The sequence below is a fragment of the Dipodomys ordii genome, unplaced genomic scaffold (assembly GCF_000151885.1).
Source record: "Dipodomys ordii isolate 6190 unplaced genomic scaffold, Dord_2.0 Scaffold6, whole genome shotgun sequence".
Taxonomy (NCBI): Eukaryota; Metazoa; Chordata; class Mammalia; order Rodentia; family Heteromyidae; genus Dipodomys; species Dipodomys ordii.
The window spans coordinates 7171965-7198643 of NW_012267222.1; the positions used below are offsets into that span (position 1 = coordinate 7171965).

General features: G+C 58.6%; 1 protein-coding gene across 1 annotated transcript; it reads left to right on the forward strand.

Annotated features, from left to right (window-relative positions):
* Window positions 1-2980: 2980 nt before the first annotated feature.
* Window positions 2981-24978, forward strand: Ptchd2 (patched domain containing 2). Its single transcript, XM_013033473.1, has 20 exons — window positions 2981-4040; window positions 4753-4972; window positions 9283-9419; window positions 10002-10136; window positions 10763-10923; window positions 12197-12336; window positions 13821-13924; window positions 14105-14269; window positions 15631-15792; window positions 17341-17454; window positions 18066-18202; window positions 18873-19057; window positions 20423-20553; window positions 20634-20806; window positions 21239-21365; window positions 21705-21850; window positions 23080-23239; window positions 23606-23719; window positions 23897-24063; window positions 24502-24978. Exons 1-20 carry the CDS (start codon window positions 2981-2983, stop codon window positions 24862-24864), a joined length of 4101 nt encoding a protein of 1366 aa, XP_012888927.1. The 3' UTR covers window positions 24865-24978.
* Window positions 24979-26679: the final 1701 nt, after the last annotated feature.

The following is a 26679-nucleotide window of genomic DNA, read 5'->3' on the forward strand; positions in this document are numbered from 1 at the left end:
CCTTTCCAATGACAGCTCCTCCCTTGGGGGGGGGGGTGAGAAGGCCGGTGCAGAGGTGTGGAGAAGGGGAGACAGACCAAGAACTCACCACCAGGTCTGCAGCACAAGCTTCCAGATCCTTCCCAGCCCAGAGCGGTGTTCTGCCATGGGTGCACATAGCTGGTGCTGCTCTGTCTGTCCAGACACAAGTCACGAGTCCCAGATCCAAGCTGCAGGCTCGTCTCCTTCCCTGCACGGTGCTCTGTGCTGCCGGCCTCCGGTAGGAGCATTTGAGGACTCACTCGGCACCCAGGCACGTTCTGCTTCCGGGGCTGGTGGCGGGGGTCGTGTGGAGAGCAAGGATCCACTGCGGTCCTGATACAGCGCCGTCCTGGGGAGAAGGCCCAGGCTGCCTCCTGCGGCGTGGAAGCTGAGCCTCCTGGGAAACCCACGGCTGAGGCTGGGCTTTCCTGCCGGCCACCTCCCTTGCCCATGTGGCCGACACCACAGCAGGCTGCTCAGCAGAAACTCCCCCGCGTGGTCTGTGCACGCGCAGGTGCAGGCCTGCCCCAGCATGGCGCTGGGATTCCACATCTGGGTGGGGGTCCTGAGAGTTGGGCGGAAGCCGCATCTCCCTGCCCCCCCCCCCGTCCTTCCTGCTTTCTTTGCCGGGACCAGGTCGCTTTCTCACTCAAGGCTGCAAGCTCCACTTCTGTCTTTTTGGTGGTTAATTGGTGAGAGAAGACTCTCACAGTCTTTCCTGCCCAGCCTGGCTTGGAACCACTCCTCAGATCTCAGTAGCTAGGGTGACAGGCGTGAGCCACCGGCGTCCGGCAGCTGGGGAGTTTTTACACCCAGGTGGAGGGTGGCGAGACTGGGCAGGCATTGGTGGGGTTCAGATCTGGGAGACCTCTTGGCAGGGACGTCCATCAGAGCTGTGGAAGATGACTGAGGTTTGGATGCCGTTGGAAAGGGGGGTGGCGTTCCTCACAGAGTAGCAATGGGATAGCAGGTCCCCAGAGCACCCAGGGCAGGCTGCTGTGACATCCAATTCTGACCTTTAACCCCCCTCCATACCAACTCATTGCACAAAGGCAGGCCTGGGGTGGGGGGGGAGCAGGTAAGCTCATTTAGCCCAAGAGAAGTACAGAAGTCTCTGCCTGTCTCTGTCACCTACGGCTTCCTCCTTCTGAGGGCACATGCCACCATGTAGTAACTACAGTGCTCCCCTGGAAGACAGAGTGGGTCCGGGCTGTCTCCCACACAAATACAAATACATACAAGAACGGTGAGTATTCTTGCAGCTGGCTGGTGGGCTCCTTTGGGAGCATTGCAAATCGAATTGGAAGTTTAATTATCTCATTGATAGAAATCTTGCGTAATCCAGGAGCAGCTTCTGCCCGTCCAGCCCTCCCTCCCCCACCCTCTGTCCTGTGCTGTGCAATTCTTTCCTCCCACCCACTCTTGGTCACTCTATTCCTCTCCTGGTGTCCCTGTTCGCATCTGTCCCTCTCTCTTTCCATCTCCCTCCATCCCAAATCTCTCCAACGTCTGTCCCCGATGCCCGGCTTCCCCTCGTCCTCCTCACTTTCTCCGGACTGACGGCAGTCTGCTCTCCTCCCGGACAGACCGTCTAATTGAAATGGAACGCTCCAGAGAATGTTAATAGGAAAGGCAGAATTAATTAGTCAGCTCTGGCATAATTAGCTTCTTCCTCTCACTGCCTGGTGTCTAACTAGATAATGAGGCTCTCTCCACCTGCACAGAAAGCAGGCAAGACAAGGGGACAGGCCATGCCCGGGGATGCCCGCCTTTGCCCCCCCACCCCGCTGGGATCCTCAGACTGCCTTTCCTGCCAGTCTCGCTGGCTGCTTGTGCTCAGGTCTTGGGAAGACAGCTGGCCTGCCCCTGCCTGTGCCCAAAGGTTTGACATTGCTACAGCTGCATATTAAGTGATCTGAATCTGACAATGAAAGAAATGCAGCTGGGGGGGGAGGGGGCTGCCGAGGAGACGTGGCGACAGCCACACCCCCTTGAGCCCTGGCCGAGCATATGACCGTCCCCAGAGGGAAGCAGAAGAGTCTGCTTATGTGACAGATGATAGTTAACATTCCATATAGACTGCAGATTACTTCCACTCTTGACCTCACAAATCGTGAGCTACAAGAACGCTCACCTTATTTCACAGATGAAGACTCTGATGTCCACAGAGGCCCAATGCCTTGCCAGTGTTCACTGCTGGGACCCAGCCAGGGTCTGTCTTCCCCTTCTACTTGTGTGAGCATACTTTACAGCTGCTCATTAAACACAAGTGGTGGTGTGGAGTTACATCTCACATTAGCCTTAAGTTCTGAAGTCAGAGAAACCGGCAAAAGATCCAGCAAATCACATGCAATTAGGATTCTTTTCCAATGCCCCGTACACGGAGAGAAACAGCTTTTCTATTTGTAATTGAGCTGCAGGTCTCCTTTTCTGTGGCCTTGAACCCTAAGATCTAAGCCAGGTGCCAGTGCGCACGTCTGTAATGCCAGCTACCCAGGAGACTGTATCAGAGGGCTGCAGTCCAAAGCCAACCAGACAAAGAAAAGTCTATGAGACTTAGCTCCAATTATCCACCAAAAAGCTAGAAGCAGAGCTGTGGCTCAAGTGGTAGAGCACCAGCCCTGGGCGAAAGAGCTAAAGGGACAATGCCCAGGCCCTGAGTTCAAGCCCGTTTCTCCCACCCCCACCACCCGTTCTTTCTCCTCTCCCTCCCTCTCTGTTGAAGTGATGAAAGAGGTTGTTTCTTCCTTTTGTGGCACCTGGTTGAGTTCAGTAGAGCTGTAAGAGACCAAAAGCAATAGGTTTGGTTGTGAATGGGCGGGGCTAGCATGGGTCCCACCCTGTGAGCTGCTGGGCGGGCGTGTCTAGGGTTGGCCCCGCCCCGCGGGCTGCTCAGTGGGCGGGGTTAGCACTGGCCCCTCCCCCTGCAGGCTGCTGACCCCTGCCTCCCTTGTAGGCCATGGATTCTGAAGACGATCCCTTGCTGCAGGATGTGTGGCCAGAGGAGGAGGAGGAAGGGACTGGAGACGCCTTTAGGGGGGCCCACAAGTCGGGGCCCCGAGCTGGGGCAGTAGGGCACTGTTGCTGGCGGCGGTGGACCTTCCCTCCCGGGCCGCCAGCCTCGGGGTTCTGGAGTACTCTGGGCTGGGCCTTCACCAACCCGTGCTGCGCGGGCTTGGTGCTCTTCCTGGGCTGCAGCGTGCCCATGGCGCTGTCGGCCTTCATGTTCCTCTACTACCCTCCCCTGGACATCGACATCTCCTACAACGCCTTCGAGATCCGCAACCACGAGGCCTCGCAGCGCTTCGACGCCCTGGCCTTGGCTCTCAAGTCCCAGTTTGGATCCTGGGGTCGCAGCAGGCGCGACCTGGCCGACCTCACTTCCGAGACGCTTCAGCGCCTCATCGCTGAGCGCCTGCAGCAGCTGCACCTGGGGAACCGCTCCAGACCGGCCCGAGCCCCGCGGGCCGCCCCCGCGGCCGCCTGGGACCCCTCAGCGGCCCCAAGGCCAGCGGCCCCTCAGAACCAGAGAGAAGCCTCGCCCCTGGCGGGAGGGACAGCCAACCAGAATGAAGCCTCGCAGGACCAGCCAGTGGTGGCCAAGAAAGAGCCACACCAGCCCAGCGCCCCACCCCCTGCAGCCACCGTGGCCAATCAGAGCCGTGCCCGTCGAGGTGCCGCCTCGCACTGGGACTACTCACGCACCTACGTAAGCGCCAACACTCAAACGCATGCGCACTGGCGCATCGAGCTCATCTTCCTGGCGCGCGGCGATGCCGAGCGCAACATTTTCACCAGCGAGCGGCTGGTGACGATCCACGAGATCGAGCGCAAGATCATGGACCACCCGGGCTTCCGGGAGTTCTGCTGGAAGCCCCACGAGGTGCTCAAAGACCTGCCTCTGGGCTCCTACTCGTACTGCTCCCCGCCCAGCTCCCTCATGACCTACTTCTTCCCCACCGAGAGGGGCGGCAAGATCTACTACGACGGCATGGGCCAGGACCTGGCCGACATCCAGGGTGAGCAGTCCGGGGGCTCCGGAGCGAGGCGGGGTGAGGCGGCGCCGGGAGCTGTTCAGAGCAGGGACCGGTGCTCACTCCTGTAATCCTGGTTACTCGGGAGGCTGAAATGTGAGGATCGAGGTTCGAAGACAGCCCAGGCAGGAAAGTCCATGAGGCTCGTATCGCCAATAAACTACCAAAAAAAAAGGCCAAAAGTGGAAGCTGTGGCTCAACTGGTAGAGCACCAGCCTTGAGTACAAAAGCTCAGGCACAGCACCCAAGCCCTGAGTTCAAGCCCCAGTACACACGCACACGCACACATGTGGAAGAGAGGTTGAAGGATGACTGACATCAGTCATCCTTTAGGTACATCAGCTATAGGACTTTAATGAGGAAGAGCAGAATAGGACCAGAGAATTGTTGTGGGGTCTGGGGCAGGGTTTGGATACAGGAGGATGTAGGGGAGACAGAACCCCATGAGGCAGGGCAGGAATGGGACAGGATGAAACTGCAAGCCTTCATAGTCTGAGCCCTGGAATTAAGTGGGATTCAAACAGAGCAATTGGGGATTGCTCTTCTGGGAGCTGTAGGTTCTGGAAGCTATCCCTGCTCTAGCTGCCCTCCTCCCCCCCTCCCTGCCCCCAGGAAGCTTGAGTGAGAGCCTTGAAGAGGGTGTGAAGGCTGGTGGGCACCACCTGTTGAGCAATTTGGCCTTACCCCCTGCCCACAGGCTCCCTAGAGCTGGCCATGACTCACCCAGAGTTCTACTGGTATGTGGATGAGGGCCTCTCCGCAGACAATCTGAAGAGCTCCCTCCTGCGTAGCGAGATCCTGTTTGGGGCACCCCTGCCCAACTATTATTCAGTGGATGACCGCTGGGAGGAGCAACGGGCCAAGTTTCAGAGCTTCGTGGTCACATATGTGGCCATGCTGGCCAAGCAGTCCACCAGGTAGGAAGTCCCGCTGCACCCTCGTGGGGTCCTGTCCCTGTGTGAGAGAGGTAGCTGCTGCAGGAATGTTTGCCGTTGCAAACATTCAGGTTGCAAACTCCAGGTCCCCTTTCCTACATCCTTTCTCCCCCCAGGAAGCCTTTCTTGCCAAATCAGGGGCAGAGCCAGATACATTCTTGCTGTCTCTCTGCAAAGCCCGTCCCTTGATCAGTGCTTGTGCTTAGTGAACATGACAGCTTGGGGGGGGGGGCGGGGAGAGGGAGTTCCTGAATTCTTGCCCTACAGGCCTTATGTATTGATTTCCTCCTGAGATGGTGCTTTCTAGAAAGATTTCTAGATAGGAGACAAGGAGCTCCTCTGTCTCAAGTATCTAAGGAGATGCTGGTAAGTTACTGTCTCCAGGTGTCATTGGAACAATAAAAGGAGGGAGTGTACCAGGTGTGGTTGTGCCTACCATCATCACAACCCTAAAATAAAAGCCCTAGGATAAAATCACATGTTAAAGTTTAGGAAAGGTCTGCTTTTATATTCTGTCCCAATGTGGTATGAATTGTGTACTGGATATAAGAAAAGAAAAAGAGCAGAAAGGCGAACTCAACAGTCCATCAGGTTTTATGCAGGAAGAAGACCTGGCAACCAGGTCTCCTTCAGCCTGGCTGAAGAGGAAATGGCACCCCCCTTAAAGTAGGGTTCCTTTAAACACTAGGCAGAAGAAGTGAAGTCGGATGGAGCAGACAGAAGCAGGGTGAGATGGAGGCGAAGTAGGAGAGCAATCTTGAGAGTTTCAATGTCTCAACGGCATTTGTGTCTATTAGGGGCATCAACACTAGACCTGGCCTTGGTCTCAGGCCCTCTTCCCAAACCAGTGAATGTGTTTGTTGAGGGGGGGAAAGTCAGCAGCAAAGGGTCCCGGGTGGAGTGCTTCAGTTTGAGTTATTTTTCATCACTGGGGTCTGGGATTGTTTCTGGCTCATTTCTATAGGTCTAGCCCTACCACTGTACCAGGCTTTAGTAAGGGTTTGTCTGAGGAATGAATGAATGAACAAGTCTGGAGGAAAGGTAGCTGAGAGTGGCTGATGGTGGAAGGCTCCTCAAGGTTTCTGGTCTGAATTATCCCTGTGGAAATGTTCAGCTGCAGAGTCAAATCCCTGCCCTTAGTGAAAAAGCCAGGCATTCCCTTCCCTTTCCCCTAGTGCATCATAGCACTCGTGACAGACAAAGCTCTGATTTCAGTGTCTTCTTTGATTAATAAAATCCCTTTCACATTTCTTGGTGACCCAAGAAATGAAGACTTGCACCTTGACTTAATACAGAATTATACACGTGACCACTCTCACTGTTCCCCTGAGAAAGCCAGAAGTCTTAGAACACTGCGTTTATTGTCTGTCCGCCTCTTGTATTTTTATCCTGTGTGTTCTATTTGTGCTTAAAGCCCCCTAAGATGGTCTGTTATTTCACGTAGTCTCATTCATATTTACTCACATGCTTACCTTTTCTTATTGCTCTTCATTATTTTCTACAGTTTCATGTCTCCCTCTGGGATCATTTCCTGAAGAAATCTCTGTAGTATTCTTTCAATGCGGGCTTACTGGGGATAAATTCTCTGTTTTGTTTAACTGGATAACACCTCCAGTTTGCTCTCCTTTTTGGAGTTGATTTAGCTGGTGTAGAGTTAGATAAATGGGTGGCTAGTTTCCTTTAATACTGTTCCACTGTCCTTTGACTTCCATTGTTTCTGTAGTGAAGTCAGCCTGTAACTCTTTTGAATGGTTGTTTTCCCTCTGGTTTTAAGATTTCTCTTGGTCTTCCATTTCACTAGTTTTACTGTATTGTGGTTTTCTTTGTACTTGATCTGCTTGGGCCACAGAGCTTAATCTGTAGGTTGATGTCTAATCAGTTGTAGAACGTCTTGGCTCTTATCACTTCAGACATTGCTTCTGCCTCTGTTTTCTCTGTGCTCTCTCCTTTTATGGCTGTAGTTACACAAATGTTAACTCTTATCACCAAGTCCCATCTGTCTTCAGTGCTCTTTTCTAGGTTTTACTGTGTTTTACTGCCATTTAATGTCTGAGCTTTTAATGTTAAAGTTCTGCCTTTCTGTTAAGAATTTGCATCTGATTATTTGTGTAGATCTACATCACTGTTGAAACTTTTCCTAGTTTTATTCATTGATTTTTTCTGATCCACAGTCTCCTCTCTGATCTTAAATATGACCATTATGATGGACTTTGGATAACCCATAGATGTGTGGATGCAGTCTGTTCTTTTGCTAGGTTTTCAGTCATAATCCCATTTTCACTAGCAAAGACAGTCTTGCTTCTTTCTGATTCAGATACATGTCTTTTTCTTTCTTGTCTGATTGCACTGGCTAGCACCCCCAGTACAATACTGAGCAGCTGTGATGAGAGTGTACAGCGTGTTCTATTCCTAAGAGAAGTATGTGGGATGGGGAGAATGATGATCGAGATGCACTGTGTTCATAAACTGCTTTGTTAAATGACAACTCCTTTGTGCAATTACTTAAAGATAATAAAAAGCATGTGGGATTGTTGGTGTCTTTTCTCAGGCTAAGAGAGCATCCTTCTGTTTCTAATTTGATGGGCTATATTTTAAAATCAGTTATGAACATTTGATTTTTTTTCCTAATGCTTATTCTGCATCTAGAGAGAGGATTTGTAATTTTTTTTTTTTTTTGTGGGTCGTGGGGCTTGAACTCTGGGCCTGGGCGCTGTCCCTCAGCTCTTCAGTTCAAGGCTAGTGCTCTACCACTTGAGCTACAGCGCCACTTCCAGTTTTCTGGTGGTTTATTGGAGATAGTTTCAGGGACTTTCCTGCCTGGGCTGGCTCTGAACCACGATCCTCAGATCTCATCCTCCTGAGTAGCTAGGATTACAGGCGTGAGCCACCAGCGCCGGCTTGTAAAATTTTTTAACTTAACAGTGAATCACATCAAATTGGTTGTCAGTCTTTTCCCAGTATGGAAGGATGTTGCTCCATTGTTCCCCAGCTTGCATTATCCTCTGCCATCTTCCTCTTTGATCCTCTATCTGTGATGTGCTCTTCTCTCATGCTGCTTTCAAGATTCTCTCTTGGTCAACTTTTTGAACAATTTAAGATATGTACTACTGTACTTTTTTTTCTTTCTCTTTGAAGTTCATTCTTCAAGCTTCTTGAGTCAATAGATTCATAGTTTTCATTGAAGTTTTCCACGTTGTTGGAGAATCCAGTAAGTGATGTGTTGAGCTGTGCTTGAGAACAGAAAATGTGGCTAAGACACTAAGCCAGGGTAACCAGAGGCCTGCCTTGTCCCTCGTCTCTCAGGAACCATCATCCTTTGTTGTCTGGTGTCCAGTGTTGTCTTCCATATTTTTTCTCACATTTCGCTCACACACTTTTTTTTTTTTTTGCCAGTCCTGGGGCTTGAACTCAGGGCCTGGGCACTGTCCCTGAGCTTCTTTAGCTCAAGGCTACCATTCTACCACTTGAGCCCCAGCACCACTTCCGGCTCTTTCTGTGTATGTGGTGCTGAGGAATCGAACCCAGGGCTTCCTGCATGCTAGGCAAGCGCTCTACCACGGAGCCACCTTCCCAGCCCCACATTTCTTTTGGTTCCTGTAAGAAATACAATTTAGATCTCATCCTGTTACTCCTTCAACAAAATCAGGTGTTGCTCCTGTTTGCATTTTTGGTTGTTTTCCTATTAAAAATAGTTTGTAAGCAGGTACCCATGGCTCAGCCTATAATCCTAGCTACTAAGGAGGCTAAAATCTGAGGATCACCTGTTCAAAGCCAGCCTAGGCAGGAAAGTTTGTGAAATTCTTCTCTCCAATTAACCCCTAGAAAACCAGAAGTGGTATTGTGACTCAAAGTGGTAGAGCTGTAGCCTTGAGCGAAAAAGTTCAGGGATGGTGCCCAGGGACTGAGTTAAAGCCCCATGACCAACCAAAAGAAAAAGAATGAAAAATAACTTGTAAGCCCAAGAAGAATAGCGGTATGAAATGGAATCAAGAAGCCAGTTAGAATTTAGCTTTTGCTATTGGTAATTGACAATTGGAAGTTGACATAGAATTGATTATTATCTGAATAGAACAGGAAGTCTGAAGATTGGCCATACATCTAAACCACTGGGGAGGGTTAGAGAACATGGAAGCCTCAGCTCTGCCCAGAAACCCCACTTAGTGTGCCTGTGTCTGGCCTGATTTGGGAAGCCCCCAGGTGATTTCCATGTCTAACTAAGGTAGAGGGGGAGACTCCCAGCCTTCCTGTCTCCCTCTCCCCGGGTCCTCTCCTCATGCCCCTCCTTCCCCCAGCAAAGTCCAGGTCCTCTACGGGGGAACAGACCTCTTCGACTACGAGGTGCGCAGGACCTTCAACAACGACATGCTCCTGGCCTTCATCAGCAGCAGCTGCATTGCCGCCCTCGTCTACATCCTCACTTCCTGTTCAGGTAAGGCCAGGCCCTCCTCTCCTGCTGGCGAGCCAAAGCTGTTTCTCAGGAATACCAGAATAGTCTCTATTCTGGTCTGTCAGAGCTGGTGTGTGTGTGTGTGTGTGTGTGTGTGTGTGTGTGTGTGTGTGTGTGTCTCACATCTGGCCTGTCAGAGCAGCTGGTGTGTGTGTGTGTGTGCAGGTCACATCTGGCCTGTCAGAGCAGCTGGTGTGTGTGTGTGTGTGTGTGTGTGTATATGTATATATTAACTGGGCACCAGCTGTGTGTCCGATGCTGTAAGGTGCCAGGACTCAGTGGAAAACCTCAAGCTCCTGCTTGAGGAACCTCTGGTGGCCTAGGGCACATTGCATAGTTCTTCTGTGCTAGCACTCAAGGTAAGTACCACCTCTCAGGTGAGGTCCTGGGCCACATGACTGGCTCAGATGGTTTTGTCTGCCACCCGGGCCTCCTGCAGACCCGGTATTCAGACATGGAGAGCTGAGAATTGCTCTGTACCTGTGCTGAGAATAGACAGAAAGGTGGAGGGGCCGGGGGCAAGGGACTGAGGCTGGATCCCCCCCCATCTCTTGTCCCGCCCAGTGTTCCTGTCCTTCTTTGGGATCGCCAGCATTGGCCTCAGCTGCCTGGTGGCCCTCTTTCTCTACCACGTGGTCTTTGGCATCCAGTACCTGGGCATCCTCAACGGCGTGGCTGCCTTTGTGATCGTGGGGATTGGTGAGTTGTCTCCCTCACCGTGGCAGTAGGCCTTCCCAGGGCACTGACCCTTCCTTCCCAAGGGCCTTCCCCCTGGATGCCAATCTTGACTTCTAAAAAGGCATTCTCAGGCCTGGGAAGCTTGGAGTGTGGAGGTGAAAATGGGCAGATGCCTGGCATTTTTATGGGCAAAGAACAAGAAAGGAGGCTGGGAAGAAGTAAGGGTGCTGGCAAGGCAGGCAGAATAGAATGGGAAGCCGGCTGGGATTTGGAGGAAAGGATGAGCGAGGCCAAAGAGCTGGGTGGGTGGGAACTAGGCTTGTGGGTGTGGCTAGGGAGTGTGGTGGGTGGGACCTGGGCTTACAGTGTCTGTAGCCAGCCAAGGAGCATGGTGGGTGAGGCTTGGGCTCTGTGGGTGTGACCAAGATGCTGGTGGGTGGGGCTTAGGCTTGGGGGTGTGGCTAGGGAGTGGTAGGTGGGACCTGGGCTTATAGTGGGTGGGGCTGAGACTCCTGAGGCCTGAGCTGTGGGGTTTTGTAAACTGCCACCAGAAGCAGGACTCTCCTGGAGCCTGACCTGACCTGTAAAGGCTGTCCAGAGGTGGGGTCTGAGCTGAACTGCCCTCTGGCCCCAACTCCCTCCCACAGGGGTGGACGACGTCTTTGTATTCATCAACACCTACCGCCAGGCCGCACACCTAGAAGACCCGCAGCTACGCATGATCCACACCATCCAGACGGCAGGCAAGGCCACCTTCTTCACCTCCCTCACCACGGCCGCCGCCTATGCAGCCAACATCTTCTCCCAGGTGCGGGCCCCTCCGGCCTGGCCTGCCTCCCCGCCTCCCACCCGTGGCTGGCACCCGCCTCCCGTCCTGCCCCCCACCCCTCCTGCGACAACACAGCCTCCGCCTCCAGGCGCCCGCCATCCCTCTAGAGTCCACTGTGCTTGGGAACCTCCCTTACCAAACCTAACCAGCAGCAGGCCATGGTGATGCCCGCTGTATGCGTGGCTGCTGCCCGCCAGGAGCGACGCTCCCTCTGCCCTGGGCATTGCAGTTTCCCAAGTCCTTTCATATTCAGTCATCCTAACCCCAAACAGAGGTACCACTGCCAGCCTTCTTTCCCTAATCCCAAAACTGAGGACCAGAGACATAGAGTGACCTCTTCAGGGTCACGCAGCCTGGCACAGTGTCACCCCTAGCCCACAGCTCTTCTTACCTGCTCGCTCTGTGCCATGTTTTCACCTCTCACCCTGGCTTCCTCTCCAGTCTGTGCTCCACTCGGGGCTTGGCAGAACATGAACTTGGCGCTGCGAGTCTGAGAGACAGGGCTTTGAGACACATGACCGGGACCAAACACACAAGCAAAAAGCTTAGCGGCGCGGGGCGCCGGTGGCTCACACCCGTCATCCTAGCTACTCAGGAGGCTGAGATCTGAGGATCGCGGTTCAGAGCCAGCCTGGGGAAGGAAAGTCCGTGAATCTCTTATCTCCAGTAAACCACCAGAAAACTAGAAGCAGTGCTACGGCTCAAGTGGTAGAGCGCTCGCCTTGAGCTGAAGAGCTGAGGGACGGCACCCAGGCCCAGAGTTCAAGCCCCACAACCAACCGGAAAAAAAAAAAAAAAGCTTAGTGGCTTCCTCACTTATGGATTATTCTAGAAATGGAATGAGATGATAGTGAAGGTGATTCACAAAGACAGTAGGCGTGTCCTGGCTCTGGCTTTCTGACTGCCGTGACCCGGGGCTGGTCCCTGTGGGATTTCTGCAGCTCCTGTCCCCTGCTCCCCTTCCGTTGTAGCTCGTCACTGACCTGTGGCTGGTCGAATGAGTGTAGCTTCATTCCTGTTACAGCCACTACTGTGCGCCTTGTCTGGGCCAGACGCTGTTCCAGCTGGGGTGGTAGGCAGCCGGGGCTCTAGGCAGCAGGGCTGTACTCAGGAATGAGCACATCGTCCCCCACTGCTGCGCCTGGCACCAGCCTGGGGCTCCTGGTGTCTTGCTGGGCAGGCTGGTGTGCGGCGGCCTGGGCCACACCCGGCAGCTGGGGTCTAACCCGTGCCTGTCCCCTCCCCGCTCCAGATCCCGGCCGTGCATGACTTCGGGCTGTTCATGTCGCTCATTGTGTCCTGCTGCTGGCTGGCCGTGCTGGTCACCATGCCCGCCGCCCTGGGCCTCTGGAGCCTCTACCTGGCGCCGCTGGAGAGCTCCTGCCAGGCCAGGTGAGCCGCCTACGGCCCCCGCCCTCGCTCCACACAGCCACGGTGGGCCTTCGGGCCACCCGCCCAGTCTCCCGGTGAGTGCTGGCTGGGCCCCAGCCCGGGCAGGAGACGCTGCTGCCCAGCCGTCAGCCGCTGTGGCCATCTGACTTCCAGGACGTGGGCACAGCATTTCTGCAGGGGCCTGGTCCTCACTGTGCCCATTACCCAGAAGCCACCGCTGGCTTCCTCATAGGGAGCTGGGGTGCAGGCTGCAGCCCCAGTGCCACCCCTCCTTGCTGAAGGCCATCTCTAGGCAGAGACCATGGGCCAGGCTGTTGGAGGCCATGAGTCCTGAGCCAGCATGCAGGGTCTCTGGGCTTGGGGCCAGGCACACCGAGCTTGGCTGGTGTGCATACTATACCTGCCTGCTGAGCCAAGAAGGGGCAAGAGGAGACGAGCCGCCCACCTCGGGCTTGTGAGGAGGAGCACATTGTCCCTCTGGGGTCCGTTTGTGGTGGCACAGGTTGGACGCTCCACAAAGTCGCCCTGCTACATCATGAGCATTCAAATTGTGTGTAAGGCCAGGCGCCGGTGGCTCACACCTATAATCCTAGCTTCTCAGGAGGCCAAGATCAGAAGGATCGTGGTTCAAAGCCAGCCCAGGCAGAAAAGTCCATAAGACTCATCTCCAACTAACCATCAGAAACTCCAGAAAACCCCAAGTGGTACAGTGCTAGCCTTGAGCAAAGGAGCTCAGGGTCAGCACTCAGGCCCTGAGTTCAAGCCCCATGACTGACCCCCCCCCCAAAAAAGGAAGTTGTTTCAAGGACAGTGTCACAGTATTGAAGGAAGGTATCCTGGTGGAAGGCGCCTGCAAAGACCCCAGCCTGGGCACAACTCTCCAGGGCACAACCACAGCCCTGGTTGGGCACATTAGTCTTTGTAGGTAATCCCCTAGCCCCCAACTCCAGTCCCTTCACTTGTCCACTGTGCAGCCTTGGTCAGTCTCTGTTCCTTTCTTGTAAAGTAGATGTGATCGCTGTGCAGGAGTCCCAAGGACAGGTTGTCACCTGTGTGAAACACCTGTGCTCAGGAGTGTCAGCTGTGTGGGCGGGGCTGTGGCCCGCTCCCCAGAACACCCCTCCTCCCTTGCAGCCCCGGCAGCTGAGCCTCAGCCACACAAGCCCCTGTGGCCTGGCTCACTCCCACTTGTGCTGGCCCCTGCTGCTGGGGGCTGCCGTCCCTTGGCAACTGAGGATAGTCAGTCCCCTGCTCGATCGCCCCGCCACGGGGGCCGCGCCGGGCAATGTCTGCTGTCACCACTCATCTCCCAGAGGGTAGATGACACTGGTGACAGTCGCTGCGGTCTGCTGCACGTGTTGTCTCCAGGGAGATGTCAGCAGTGGCGGCCTCCTGCCTGGGCCTTTCCTGTCCACCCCAGGGGCCTGCAATGCCGCCACCCCCCTCCCCCCGCCCCGGCTCATGCCTCTCCCTGCAATCCACAGCTGCCACCAGAGGTGCGGCCACTTCCCAGGCGGCGGCCCTGCCCCGGGCCCCGCGCCCTACCTGGACGACGACATCCCCTTGCTGAGTGTGGAGGAGGGGCCAGGTGAGCGGCCGCTGCCCCTGCAGGAGCCGCCCTTGCCAGCCATGTGCTTGTGGTCCTGGGGCAGGGGCTGGCTGAGGTGGCCTGGAGGGGACCCTCACCCCGCCCTGGGGCTTCCGTGGGACCGGGCGGGGAGCGGGCAGGCTCCGGTGGGGCTCTGACAGGCCCGTTTTGCCCTGGCAGTGTCTCTGGAACTGGGAGACGTGACGCTGGTGTCCGTGCCCCCGGAGGGCCTGCAGCCCTCGGCCTCCCGTGGAGGCAGCCGGGGACAGCTCCTGGCACAGCTGCAGGAGCTGCTGCACCACTGGGCCCTGTGGTCAGCCGTCAAGAGTCGCTGGGTGGTCGTGGGTAAGTGCATCCCACTGGCTTCCTGGTCTGGAGGGGGGAGGTTCACCTAGACATGCAGACCCTGGGAGCCCAGCCCCCTGAGGTGAGCACGGAGGCCGGAGGCTCGGGCTGCCTCCTTGCAGGACCTCTCTGCTCCTGCAGAGGCACTGGTCCTGTCGCAGCCACCGCTCGCCAGGCCTCTGACACGGGTTGGGCAGGAGCTCAGGAGAGCGCTAAGCTTGCAGTCAGGCTTCCATGTCTACAGCCTGGCTGGCTCTGAACCCCAATTCTGCCACACACAGTGACTCAGCTGTGCTCTCGGTGTCCTGTCATACAGAGGACAGCAAGACTGTCCAGGGCTGGCACGTGGTCGGGAGAGTGCAGTTCTGCTATATGCATCCCCAGCACACACACAAAAAGAAAAATCAGCCATGTCTAGCCAGGTGTTCATGCCTGTAATCCTAGCTGCTCAGGTGGCTGAGGATTGAGGTTTGAAGCCAGTCTGGGCAGAAAAGTCCATGAGACTCTCAACACCAACTACCAAAACTAGAAGTGGAGGTTTAGCTCAGGTGGTAGAGCTCCAGGGCATGAAGCCCTGAGTTCACGCCCTACTACTGAGTGGCACAAAAGGAAAGATTTGTGTCCAACTGCATCCTAAGGATGAAGGTTGTAGCCTGGTAGGTGGACGTGGGAGGTGTCAGAAAACATGAGGCATTATTACCATTGGCCCTGGTGGGTGTATGTGGGAGGTATCTGGAAGCGTGAGGCGTTGCCATTGGCTCTGGTGGGTGTGTGTGGGAGGTATCAGGAAGCATGAGGCATTGCCATTGGCCCTGGCGGGTGAATGTGGGAGGTGTCAGGATGTGTGAGGCGTTGCCATTGGCCCTGGTGAGTGAGTGTAGGAGGTATCAGGAAGCACGAGGCATTGCCATTGGCCCTGGCGGGTGAATGTGGGAGGTGTCAGGATGCGTGAGGTGTTGCCATTGGCCCTGGTGAGTGAATGTAGGCGGTATCAGGACGCGTGAAGCATTGCCATTGGCCCTGGTGGGTAGATGTGGGAGGTGTCAGGAAGTGTGAGGTGTTACTATTGGCCCTTGTCATTGTTGCCAACAATGCGTTAGGTTGGGGAAGGGAAGAGCAGCATTCTGGCTCTTCATGAACTGTGCCATGTTCTCAAATGGTGTTCGTATGGACCAGTGTCAGCTTGTAGTTTAAAGCCAGACTCAAGAACTCTGCACATAACTGCATGGGCCTAGCCCTGGAAGAGCTGTCCCTAGCAAGCGTCACCACGGGCTGGGCACTGCCAGGACCGGGCCCCACTGTAGATGGAGACGTACGCAGGTCCCAGACCCGCTAGGCTAGGGCGGCATCCTTCTTCCCAGGGCTCTTCGTCTCCATCCTCATCCTGTCCCTGGTGTTCGCCAGCCGGCTGCGTCCCGCCAGCCGGGCCCCACTGCTCTTTCGGCCTGACACCAACATCCAGGTGCTGCTGGACCTCAAATACAACCTGAGCGCGGAGGGCATCTCCTGCATCACCTGCTCAGGTAGATCCCACCCTCTGGTGTCTGGCTGTCGCTGTGTAACCTCTGCTCCTCGGGGCCCCCAGGTTTGATCAAGCACAGGACCCTCGTGGGTGCCGGCTAGGTGCCAGCTCTGGGAAGACGCAGTGGGCAGGAGAGACAGGACCCTGGGGCTCAGGGAGTCCACGTGCCAGCGCCAGGCCACTGTAACAGATGCGAGCCTCGGTGAAGAGAAGGCAGGGTGGCTGCTATCGGGGAAGGCTTTCTGGAGGAGGCGGTGTTAGCAGGTCAGAAGGGTTGGGGAGAGAAGGAGTTAGACAGGCCACAAGGGAAGGAGTTAGCGTGGCTGGGAGGGCAGTGTCAGTGCCAGGGGTGGGGAGAGCAGGGCGAGGTCTGAGCGAAGCAGCTGCAGGAGCCTGTCTGGCCGAGGGGTGGGGAGAGGTGAGGGGTCTGCCCCTGGAAACCTGGCAGGTCGAGCAGAGGAGGCAGAGTTCAAAGGGGGAGGGAGTCCTGCGGCTGGGTGGAGACAGGGTGGGTGTGGATCAGAGCCTGTGGCAGCTGACCGCGAGGCCAGCCCCAAGGAGACAGCAGTGGAGTCTAGAGGCGTTTAGGGGTGCTTTGAGTTGCACAGGATGTGGGGTGGGCTGAGTCAGGAAGGAGCTGCTTTTGAGGTGCCCACTCCCGGCCTTGCTGTTCGTGGCTTCCTGAGGTGGGATGAGCAGCTAGAAACCAAGACAGGCTGCCCATGCGGGTGATTGCCTGCACCTGGTTGGGTGGAGCTCAGGTTGACCTGCCCTTCCCCTCGGTCATGACATGCCTGCCCCGGCTGCAGCTCACTGTGGGTGAAGGCCAGAGCTGGGGGGGGGAAGGGGGGGTCATCAAGGTCTAGCCCCAGCTCTACCTCTGTGGCAGCAGGGAAGCCCAGACCCGCCTGCCGCCCACCCTGTGTCTGCACTGTGTCACCAGCCTTTCCTGGGTCCAGGGTGGTCAGTAGTGGCGGTCTCCTGGAACTGCCCTGAGGTCAACAGTACATATAGTGTGCAGAGACCCAGCGCACAGCTGTGGCACAGCAGGGCGTCACCCGCCCTTCGTCTCTGCCCACTCCCGTGCTTGATGGCTTGCCAGATGGGGACAGACCTGAGGCAACACGGGTTTATTCTTCAGCCCCTGGTGGGGGAGGTGTGGGTCACCACGGAGACGGGGCACTGTCTTGCACCTGTAATCCTGGCTACTCAGGCTGAGATCTGAGCCCAGACAGCAAAGTCCATGAGACTCTTATCTCCAGTTAACAAGCAAAAAGCCGGAAGCGGAGCTGTGGCTCAAGCGGGTAGAATGCCAGCCTTGAGTGAAACAGCTAAACAAGAGCTCAAGGTCCTGAGTTCAAGGCCCAGAGCCAGCACACATATAGAAAAGAGTGGCCGACCAGGGTCACCCCACAGCTGCGCCTTTCAAAGACAGAATTCGCTCTGTGATGTTTCCTCAGACCTGACTCCATCCCCTCCCAGCCCTGCCCTTTGCCCACCTGGCCTGGCCGGCCGGCCCCTGCGGTCCCTGACTTGGCATGGGGGGCAGGTCTGTTCCAGGAGAAGCCGCACAGCCTGCAGAACAACATCCGCGCTTCCCTGGAGAAGAAAAGGCGAGGCTCAGGTGTCCCCTGGGCCGGCCGGCCGGAGGTCCTCCCGCAGGGTGAGTGGCCGTGATCCTCTTTGGAGGGGAGCAGGGACCTGGACGGGGAGAGCCACAAATCCCCACAGGAGTGAGAGCTGCACAGAAGCTCACAGAAGAGGGCTGGGTGCTGCAGGAGTCGGAAGCCCTGCCCACAACCAGAAGCTCCTAGCTTCCCTACCCCCCCCCCCCCCCCCCCCCCCCCCCCCCAGCCCACCAGAGCCCGTCCTGAGCCTAACCCTCCTGGAGTCTCCATCATGGGCACTGGGGTGTAAAGAAAGCCCTTGGGGCGGTCACCCCACAGCCTGTGTCTTCATAGCTGTCCTGCCACCAGCAGCCTGGTGGTGACCAGGGCAATCGTAGTCACACCCACTGTCACCTCCACCTGCACCATCGCCTCCTCCTCCCCACCATCGCCTCCTCCTCCCCACCACCTGCCTCCTCCCCACCACCTCCTCCTCTCCACCATCACCTCCTCCTCCCCACCTCCCTCATCTCAGCCACACATGGGGCACCATAGGAACCACACCAGACCTGGGAGGCGAGGCCTGGTGCACAGACAGCAGAGCTGCATGGGGATGGAAGGCTGGCAGGGTGACCGCTCACTCCTCTCCTCTCTCACCTGTCCCTAGACTCAGCGGGCACCGTGTACATCTCCAAAGCGAAGGCTAAAGGCCGCCCAGCTATCTACAGGCTCTCCCTCAATGCCAGCCTACCAGCGCCTTGGCAGGCCGTGTCCCCGGGGGACGGAGAGGTGCCCTCCTTCCAGGTGAGCCTGGGCGGCCCTGACCCTGACCCAAGCCGCCGCCACCCGGGAGGCCCCACAGTGCCGCACTGCTGGCAACCTGGGGGGTGCTGCCACATCAGCCCGGTCTGCCACAGCCACCTGCAGAGTGGTGACAGCTTGGGCCTCTGGGTCAGCCAAGCCTGGGCTCCAGTCCTGGCTCTGCCAGGTCTGACTGGGGTGGTAGGTTCTTTAACCTCCCTGAGCCTGTTTCCTCATCTGTGACATGGTTGGAGGTACATGAGGTAAGGCCTATGCCGTGCGTGAGTGACACTTGGGACATAGGTCACTGAGAGTGACAGCTACCCTGGGCCACCACCCTGGGAAAGGCCCAGGGGCCGGCATTTGCCCCACCCCCCAGTCCCCAGTGGGTCATCCCCTCGTAGAGCCCAGGCTTGGCTTTCTCAGCCCCGCATTGCCACATGTGAACCCAGCCTGTTCCAGAGCCCGAAGCCCTGCTGGGGAAGGGATCTGCGCATTTTCAGACTCAAGCGTGGGGGTCTCTGGAGCCTCTGCCCTGGCTCCGCCCCCCACGAGGGGTGGGGGGTGGGGGTGAGGGGGGGAACCAGGCAGGACGTCCCAGGAGGGCGGGGACAGACCTCAGCCCACAGCCTCCACGAGCCACGTGTCTTGTCTCTGTCAACCCACTGCTTAGGTGTATAGAGCGCCTTTTGGTGACTTCACCAAGAAGCTGACCGCTTGTATGTCTACAGTAGGGCTGCTCCAGGCGGCGAGCCCCTCCCGCAGGTGGATGCTGACGACCTTGGCCTGCGACGCCAGGCGGGGCTGGAGGCTCGACTTCAGCTTTTACGTGGCCGCCACGGAGCAGCAGCATACCCGGTAATGCCCGGCACGGCCGCCCCGCCCCCCCCCCACTCCCCGCTTTCCTCCCCTATATCTTAGTCTGCCTCACCCTTTTCTTCCTCCCCCTCTCCTCTTTCCTTTTCCCCTTCCTTTTTCTTCCCCTCCCATCCTTTTCCTCCTCTTCTTCCTCCTGCCCTCTGTCTCTCTCTACTCTCTCTTCTTTTTTCTTTTTTTTTTTTGGTTGGTCAGGGGGGTTGAACTCTGGGTCTGGGCGCTGTCTCTCAGCTCTTCAGCTCAAGACAAGCACTCTACCACTTGAGCCACAGCACCACTTCCAGTTTTCTGGTGGTTTATTGGAGATTCCTGCCCGGGCTGGCTTTGAACTGTGATCCTCAGATCTCAGCCTCCTGAGTAGCTTGGATGACAGCTTCTCTTCTCTCCCTGCCCCATTCTCTGCTCTTTTCCCCTCTCCTCTCCTCCCTTCCCCCCCTTCCTTCACTCCCTTCTCCTCTCAGCTCCCTTTCTCTCCTCTTCCTGCTTTCCCTCTTTCTCATGAGAGAAGCCACCAGGCACCTTCAGGAAACCCGTCCCTTGCCACACACCTGTTGGGATGTCTCTGTGCCCAGGACTGAGGGCTGGAGTCATGGGCACAGACAGGCCTGGGATGTACCCCATGTACCCCCGCCCTACCCTCCCACTACCTGCCCCTCCTTCCCCATAGCACCGCGGGGGCCAAGATGGCAGCGTGCTTGTCAGGATGCACACTGCCTCCCCGCTCCTCCTGGGCGCACGTAACTCACGTCTGCATCCCACCTCTGGGCTGGGCTGGGGACTCCTGCCCTGCGGGCGTCTAGCGGGAGACCGGCAGCCATGTCACTTTAGGTTAGGCTATGGGCAGCTGCCGTGGTGGAAGACAGCGGGGCCACGCCGTGGGCACCTCCCACGCTGCCCGCTGGGCCCTGTCTACCAGACTCACCTTGTCTTGGGTGGAGGTTTCTTCTTGTGACACAGAGTAGTGGCCAGAGTCATCTGATTTATTTGCCTGGATGAGCATAAGACATTCTAGAAAGAACTCTGAGCTGCCTCAGGCCCCGTGGTCAGCCAGGCGATTGGCCACGGAACCCTTGCTTCAAACAGAGCCTTGTGGCTCCTTGGTTCTCGTGGGTGCTGCTAGGCAGGGACACCACATCGGGCCTCGGGTCCTTCCTGAACTGTTGCTGACCCTGAGAGCCAGAGAAGGGAGGGGCCTTGACCACAGGGAGCTGATCTGCGCAGCGCAGGCCTAGGGCAGGCGCCCCGGCTCATCTATGGCACCTGAGAGCAAATCGCCATGGGAGGCTGGCGCGATTCCTGGCCTTCGTAGCCTCAGCCCCGGCCTCCCGGCCTCCCCTGCCTCCACAGGAAGCTGTACTTCGCCCAGTCCCACCGGCCACCCTTCCACGGACGCGTGTGCCTGGCACCTCCCGGGTGCCTGCTCAGCTCCAGCCCCGACGGGCCCACCAAAGGCTTCTTCTTTGTGCCCAGTGAGAAAGGTACGAGGTACAGGCAGGGCACCCGTAGGGCTCAGCCTGCGGTCCCCCCTCCCCCTCCCTGACAGCTGTCACCCCTGCAGTGCCCAAGGCCCGCCTCTCAGCCACCTTCGGCTTCAACCCCTGTGTGAACACAGGCTGCGGGAAGCCAGCCGTGCGGCCCCTGGTAGACACCGGGGCCATGGTCTTCGTGGTCTTTGGCATCGTTGGCATTAACCGCACCCAGCAGGTCGACAACCACGTGATCGGAGACCCAGTATGTACGCCCACTTAGCGCAGACCCTGGGGCCCTGGTCCAAGTGCAGCCTCGGCACCCAAGCCCCTGCCCGGGGGGTTGGGGGGGGGCAGCGCCTCACGCACACCTGGACGGCGCCTGTTCACTGCCATGGCATCTCGGGCGTCTCAGGCCCAGGAAGGGGGAAAGGCAGGTGCTGGGGGACAGGCGGGGGAAGGAAGGGTTGAGGGGCAGAGGAGAGGCCAGGAGCCGCAGCTGAGCCCTGGTGGAAGCAGAGGGGCCAGGGCAGGGCAGAGAGGGGCCGGTGGGGAGAGGGGGACGGCACCGCAGGGAGACCTCGGGGCGTGGGCCCTGGGGAGAGGGGGACGGCACCGCAGGGAGACGTCAGGGCGTGGGCCCTGGGCCTCTGTCTCACCGAGCGGCCTGGGCCGGCTGTGTGTCTCTTTGGGAAAGGGCAGCGTCGTCTACGACAGCAGCTTTGACCTCTTCAAGGAAATCGGCCACCTGTGTCGCCTCTGCAAGGCGATCGCGGGCAACGCGGAGCTGGTGAAGCCGGGCGGGGCGCAGTGCCTGCCCTCAGGTACCTGGAGGCGGGCGCCCGGGCGCGGCCCACCAGAGGCGGTGGAAGGATGAAGCCAGGCAGATGCGCGTCTGCGTGTGGGCTCGCAGAGGGCAGGCGCGTGGGGTGCGTGGGTGGGGGGAAGTATTCCCCAGAGGACGTGGACTCGGGGTGAAGAGCCAAGGTGGGTACATTCGGGCAGAGAGCCTGAGATGCTACCCAGGATGTCCCTTGGGGGGAGGGGTGGCAAACGTCATTTCTACCCAGTGGCAAAGTGACACAGCCCAGGGTGGCAGCCACGGGGAAGATGGGGGGGGCGCCATTCTTGTGGCCCCAGCCCGTGCTCTCCTCTCTCCGCAGGCTACAGCATCTCCTCCTTCCTGCAGATGCTGCACCCCGAATGCAAGGAGCTGCCGGAGCCCAACCTGCTGCCTGGACAGCTGTCGCACGGGGCAGTGGGCGTCAAGGAGGGCCGCGTGCAGTGGATCTCCATGGCCTTCGAGTCGGTGAGTCCCGGGCCTCCCCAGGCGCTCGCCACGGATGACGATCCCCCTGCTCCCGGCCCTCAGCCCAGATCACAGATGGCCACTCAGGCCTTTGCCTGGGTCACATGGCTCGTGGGTGCCAGCGGCAGCATCTTGACTGCAAGCTCTGCCTCCCCTGCACGGCTGCCCCGGTTCTCCTGCCCGGGGCCTGTGTAGGACTCCCCGCTGCCTCTGTAGAAGGCCAGGTTCAGGGCCACAGGCCCTGGAAATGGCTCTTCCCCAGCAGCCTGGGCGCAGAGCTAGGAAGCCAGGGAGCCGGCCACCCACAGCGCTCCCTGCCGCCCTGCCACCTCTGGGCACGCCCTGGGCTCTGCTCAAGGAAGTGCTTGCAGTTATACACACACACACACACACACACACACACACACGCACACGCGCACACGGCCATGACACTTTGCTTGCTGAGATTTGGCGAGCTGCCTCAGTGTGGAGACCCCACCTGGGAGCAGATCGTCACCTGATCCTGACTCAGTGCCCCTGCTCTCCTGTCCCCCATGGCCTCACGTTCCTCATCTGCAAAACAGGATAGGGTGACCCAGGCGGCCCGCCCTCTCCCCACCGCCCATGCACAATGACAAAGCCACCGCCTGCCAGCTGGGGGGTACTGGAAACCTCCAGCCCTCAGGGAGCCAGGCCAAACCCCCTGACAGGCTTTCTTAGTTGTTTTTGGTGGTAAAACATACACACTGTGAGATCCACCATCTTAGCTGTCTTTGAACTTAAAACTCAACCACATTAAGAATGGTGCTGGTGCTTCAAGTGGTAGAGTGCTAGAGTTAAGCCCCGTGACCAACCAAAACCAAAACCAGTGTTCTGCTGAGCACTGCTAGCTCCCACCTTGTCATCCTAGCTACTCAGGAGACTGAGATCTGAGGCTCACAGTTCAAAGCCAGCCTGTGCAGGAAAGGTCATGAGACCCTTATCTCCAATGAACCACCTAAACACTAGAAGTGGAGCTGTGGCTTAAAGTGGTAGAGTGCTAATCTGGTGCTAGCACCCAGGCCCTGAGTCCAAGCCCCAAGACTGACAATCTTTTTTGAAAAGGAATGTTCTTGGTTGGGCCCAACCTTACGCTGAGCCCCGTGGTGCTCACACCTGCACCCACCCCTGGCCGCAGCGCAGCACAGCCCTCCCAGGGCCGGCGAGCGGCCCGCAGCCCCCGCCATCTCACTGGCTCTTGTCCCCTGCAGACCACGTACAAGGGCAAGGCCTCCTTCCAAACCTACTCGGACTACCTGCGCTGGGAGGGCTTCCTCCGGCAGCAGCTGCAGACGTTCCCCGAGGGCTCGGCCCTGCGCCGAGGCTTCCAGACTTGTGAGCACTGGAAGCAGATATTCATGGAGATCATAGGTGAGCAGCCTCCCCAAGCCAGCCTGCCGGGGCCCACACAGGCCCCCGAGAGTCCTGGGGAACGGGGGTGGGCCCCAGAGCCAGGCCCCTGACCAGAGACCAGGGCTTGGGTCCCCTCCTGCAGGGGGCATCTGAGCACATGGGTCTTGATACTGGCCAGCCACTGCACAGGGCGCTGTGGCTTAGGAGTCTTGGCCAGGCCCTGGGCTGAGGCCCTGGACCTGCACTGAACTCCGGAGGACGCTCAGGCCCCGTGGTGTGACTGCCCCCCCAGGGGCCCCGTGCAGCCTCTGCACAGCCAGGGACGGGGGTGCTGCCCCCTCCCTGCTCCTCAGCCCCCTGAGGCCCGCTTCTCCCACTGTGCAGGGGTGCAGAGTGCCCTGTACGGCCTGGTCCTCTCCCTGCTCATCTGTGTGGCCGCTGTGGCCGTGTTCACCACCCACGTCCTGCTCCTGCTGCCGGTGCTCCTGAGTATCCTCGGTAAACGGCTGGGGCGGGGCGGGGTGGGGGTGGAGAGACACTGGAAGAGGTAGGGCTCTCCCCAGCAGGTTCTCTGAGCCTCTGGCGCCATCCCTTCCCTTCCCTTGGGGCCCACCTGTCACTGAGCTTCCCCTGGGACCACGGCATCCAAGCTGCGCCCCCACCGCCCCCCCGCAGGCATCGTCTGCCTCGTGGTGACCATCATGTACTGGAGCGGCTGGGAGATGGGCGCCGTGGAAGCCATCTCCCTGTCCATCCTGGTCGGCTCCTCGGTGGATTACTGCGTGCACCTGGTGGAGGGCTACCTTCTGGCCGGGGAGAACCTGCCGCCGCACCAGGCTGAGGTGAGCACATCTCCCAGGGGGCCACCGCGCACCCCCCCCACCTGCCCCTCAGCAGGCCGTGGTCCACGCTGAGCTGCAAGCCTCAGGATCCGATTCTAAGGCCACCTCGGCTCCAGTAGCATGGTGGGGCCTTGGGCAGGCCCATGACTCCCCAAATGGCCACACGGAACCAGGACCCTCCCCGCAGCCTGCCCACCCACCCACCCTGGAACCGGGGAGTGGGTCATCCCGGCCAAGACCCTGAGGCCACATGTGCACACAGACCCACCTCCCAACGTGTATTCACGTGACACGTCCATAAGTCGGGTACATTTCACGTTAGGTCAAGACTCCCATTTATGAGAGCCGCTGCTGTGACCCACAAACAGGCAGGTGGACCTGGGGCAGGGGCTCCAGAGCGGCCCCCGGCCCAGCGTGGCTCTCTCCCCCCACCCCCAGGATGCCCACTCGCAGCGCCAGTGGCGGACGCTGGAGGCCGTGCGGCACGTGGGCGTGGCCATCGTGTCCAGCGCCCTCACCACCGTGGTGGCCACCGTGCCGCTCTTCTTCTGCATCATCGCTCCTTTCGCCAAGTTCGGCAAGATCGTGGCCCTCAACACGGGCGTGTCCATCCTGTACACGCTCACCGTGAGCACCGCGCTGCTGGCCATCATGGCCCCTGGCTCCTTCACCCGCTCCAGGACTTCCTTCCTCAAGGCGCTGGGCGCTGTGCTGCTGGCAGGGGCCCTGGGGCTGGGCGCCTGCCTGGCGCTCCTGCGCAGTGGCTACAAGATCCCCCTGCCCAGCGGGGCCGCCCTATAGCCCTGTGCCCGGCTCCTCACTGCACCCTGGCCCAGCGCAGAGGGGGACAGCCGCGCTCTGGCCTCAGAGGCTTCACTTGAGGCAGGCCCCACAGCCAGAGCCTGAGCTGGGTGAAACCGGCCAGCGCCATGGAAGGGACCGTCCCCTCCTGTGCCCTGTCACCACCAGGCTCTGAACACTGCCTCACCATTCACAAGCTGCTGGGTGGGCATTTCACGACCACCCCCATCCCCATTGTACAGATGTGGAGACTGAGGCACAAAGGTAATATCACAGTCATTACCCTGTGGCCGGGGAGAAGGCAGAGCCGGAGCTGCCTCGGAGCCCAGGCCTTCTCTGGAAGAGCACAGTGGGAGGGGGGTTGGCACCTTGCTGCCTCCCCTCCCCCTCCCCCTCCCTCAGCTTAATCCAGCAGCTACTGCTGGGTGGACCTCTGGGCCTCTGGCCCCTTGTCCCAGATGGAGAGAGCCAAGGAACCAGCCCAGGGCTGTGCATGTCTTGCCCCCAGCCTCGGGGGCTCCTCCCTGGGACCCCCCCCACCCACAGATCCCAGCCCCACCATCTGCTGACTGGTGGGCTCTGGGGGCTGGGGGGACTGGCTGCGCCTGCTGCCGCTCGCGGCAGATGGTTCCTATTAAAGCGAAATGAAGCCGCAGAGCGCTGGGCTTCAGCGCGCGTTTGCAGCATGGCTGACTCGATCGTATTCTAACCACTGGGATAACACGGTGTCCGTGCCGAGCCTGCCGGAGCCTGGTCGCAGAGGAGGGTGGGGAGGAGGACCTAGCAAATGCCCGTCTCTCCAGGGCCCATCCAGCCCCACAGCTGGGCACTGCTGAGCCTTCTGACTGCCTGGCATTGTGCCCAGCGCCGGCCTGTATAGAGCGGGGCAGACGATACTCTGTGCCTCACGCGGGACACAGCCTGAGCTGGGCCAGGCCGGGGAACTGAGAAGAAATCTAGGTGGTCTCCAGGCCAGCTCACCTGGTCCCCCGTAAATGACTTGGGGGCTGGGGCTGCAATGCAGAGTGTGCCACTACGTCCCATGCCTGGCACGGAGCAGCTCCTGCGTGTGCTGAGGGCACCTCAGGCTAGGGATGTGCAGTGAGAAAGCCAGAGCTGCCATTCAAAGACCCATTATCCTGCCCCCCCCTCCACAGAGCTGTGGACTGCTGCCCCCCCTACCCATCCACAGAGCTGTGGACTGCTGCCCCCCCTACCCATCCACAGAGCTGTGGACTGCTGCCCCCCCTACCCATCCACAGAGCTGTGGACTGCTGCAACCCATCCACAGAGCTGTGGACTGTTGCCCCCGCCTCCACAGAGCTGTGGACTGCTGCAACCCCCCCCATCCACAGAGCCGTGGACTGCAGCTCATCCAGGGGAACGGCTGGCCCCACACAGGGACCCCCACATCAGCTCAGCCGCCAGCCTTACTTCAATAGCAGGCAGGTAGGGAAAGCCAAAGCCTGCGAGGTGAATCCTCGAACCCACGGCCAGTGAGTGCGAAGCCAGGTGCAGGGGTCCTCGGCCCCGAAGCTACATGGCCCCTTCCTAGAGCTGTCACAAAGGCTGATGGGTAGATCAAGAGATGCAGTGTGCACACCAGGAAGGAAGGGAAGGGAAACGCTTCAACTTTCTCAGTACTTCCCACAATTTCCCTATCCTATGAATCCTGAGCCTGTGGGGGGGGGGGGCAGAGGGGGAAGGGAGGGAGGAGCCCTGTGGCTGAGGAAGGAGTCCCCTCCCTTACCCCCACCCCCACCATGCCTGTCCCTGAAGGGGCTGCCCAGGGCTCAGGCTGGGCTCTGACCTGGG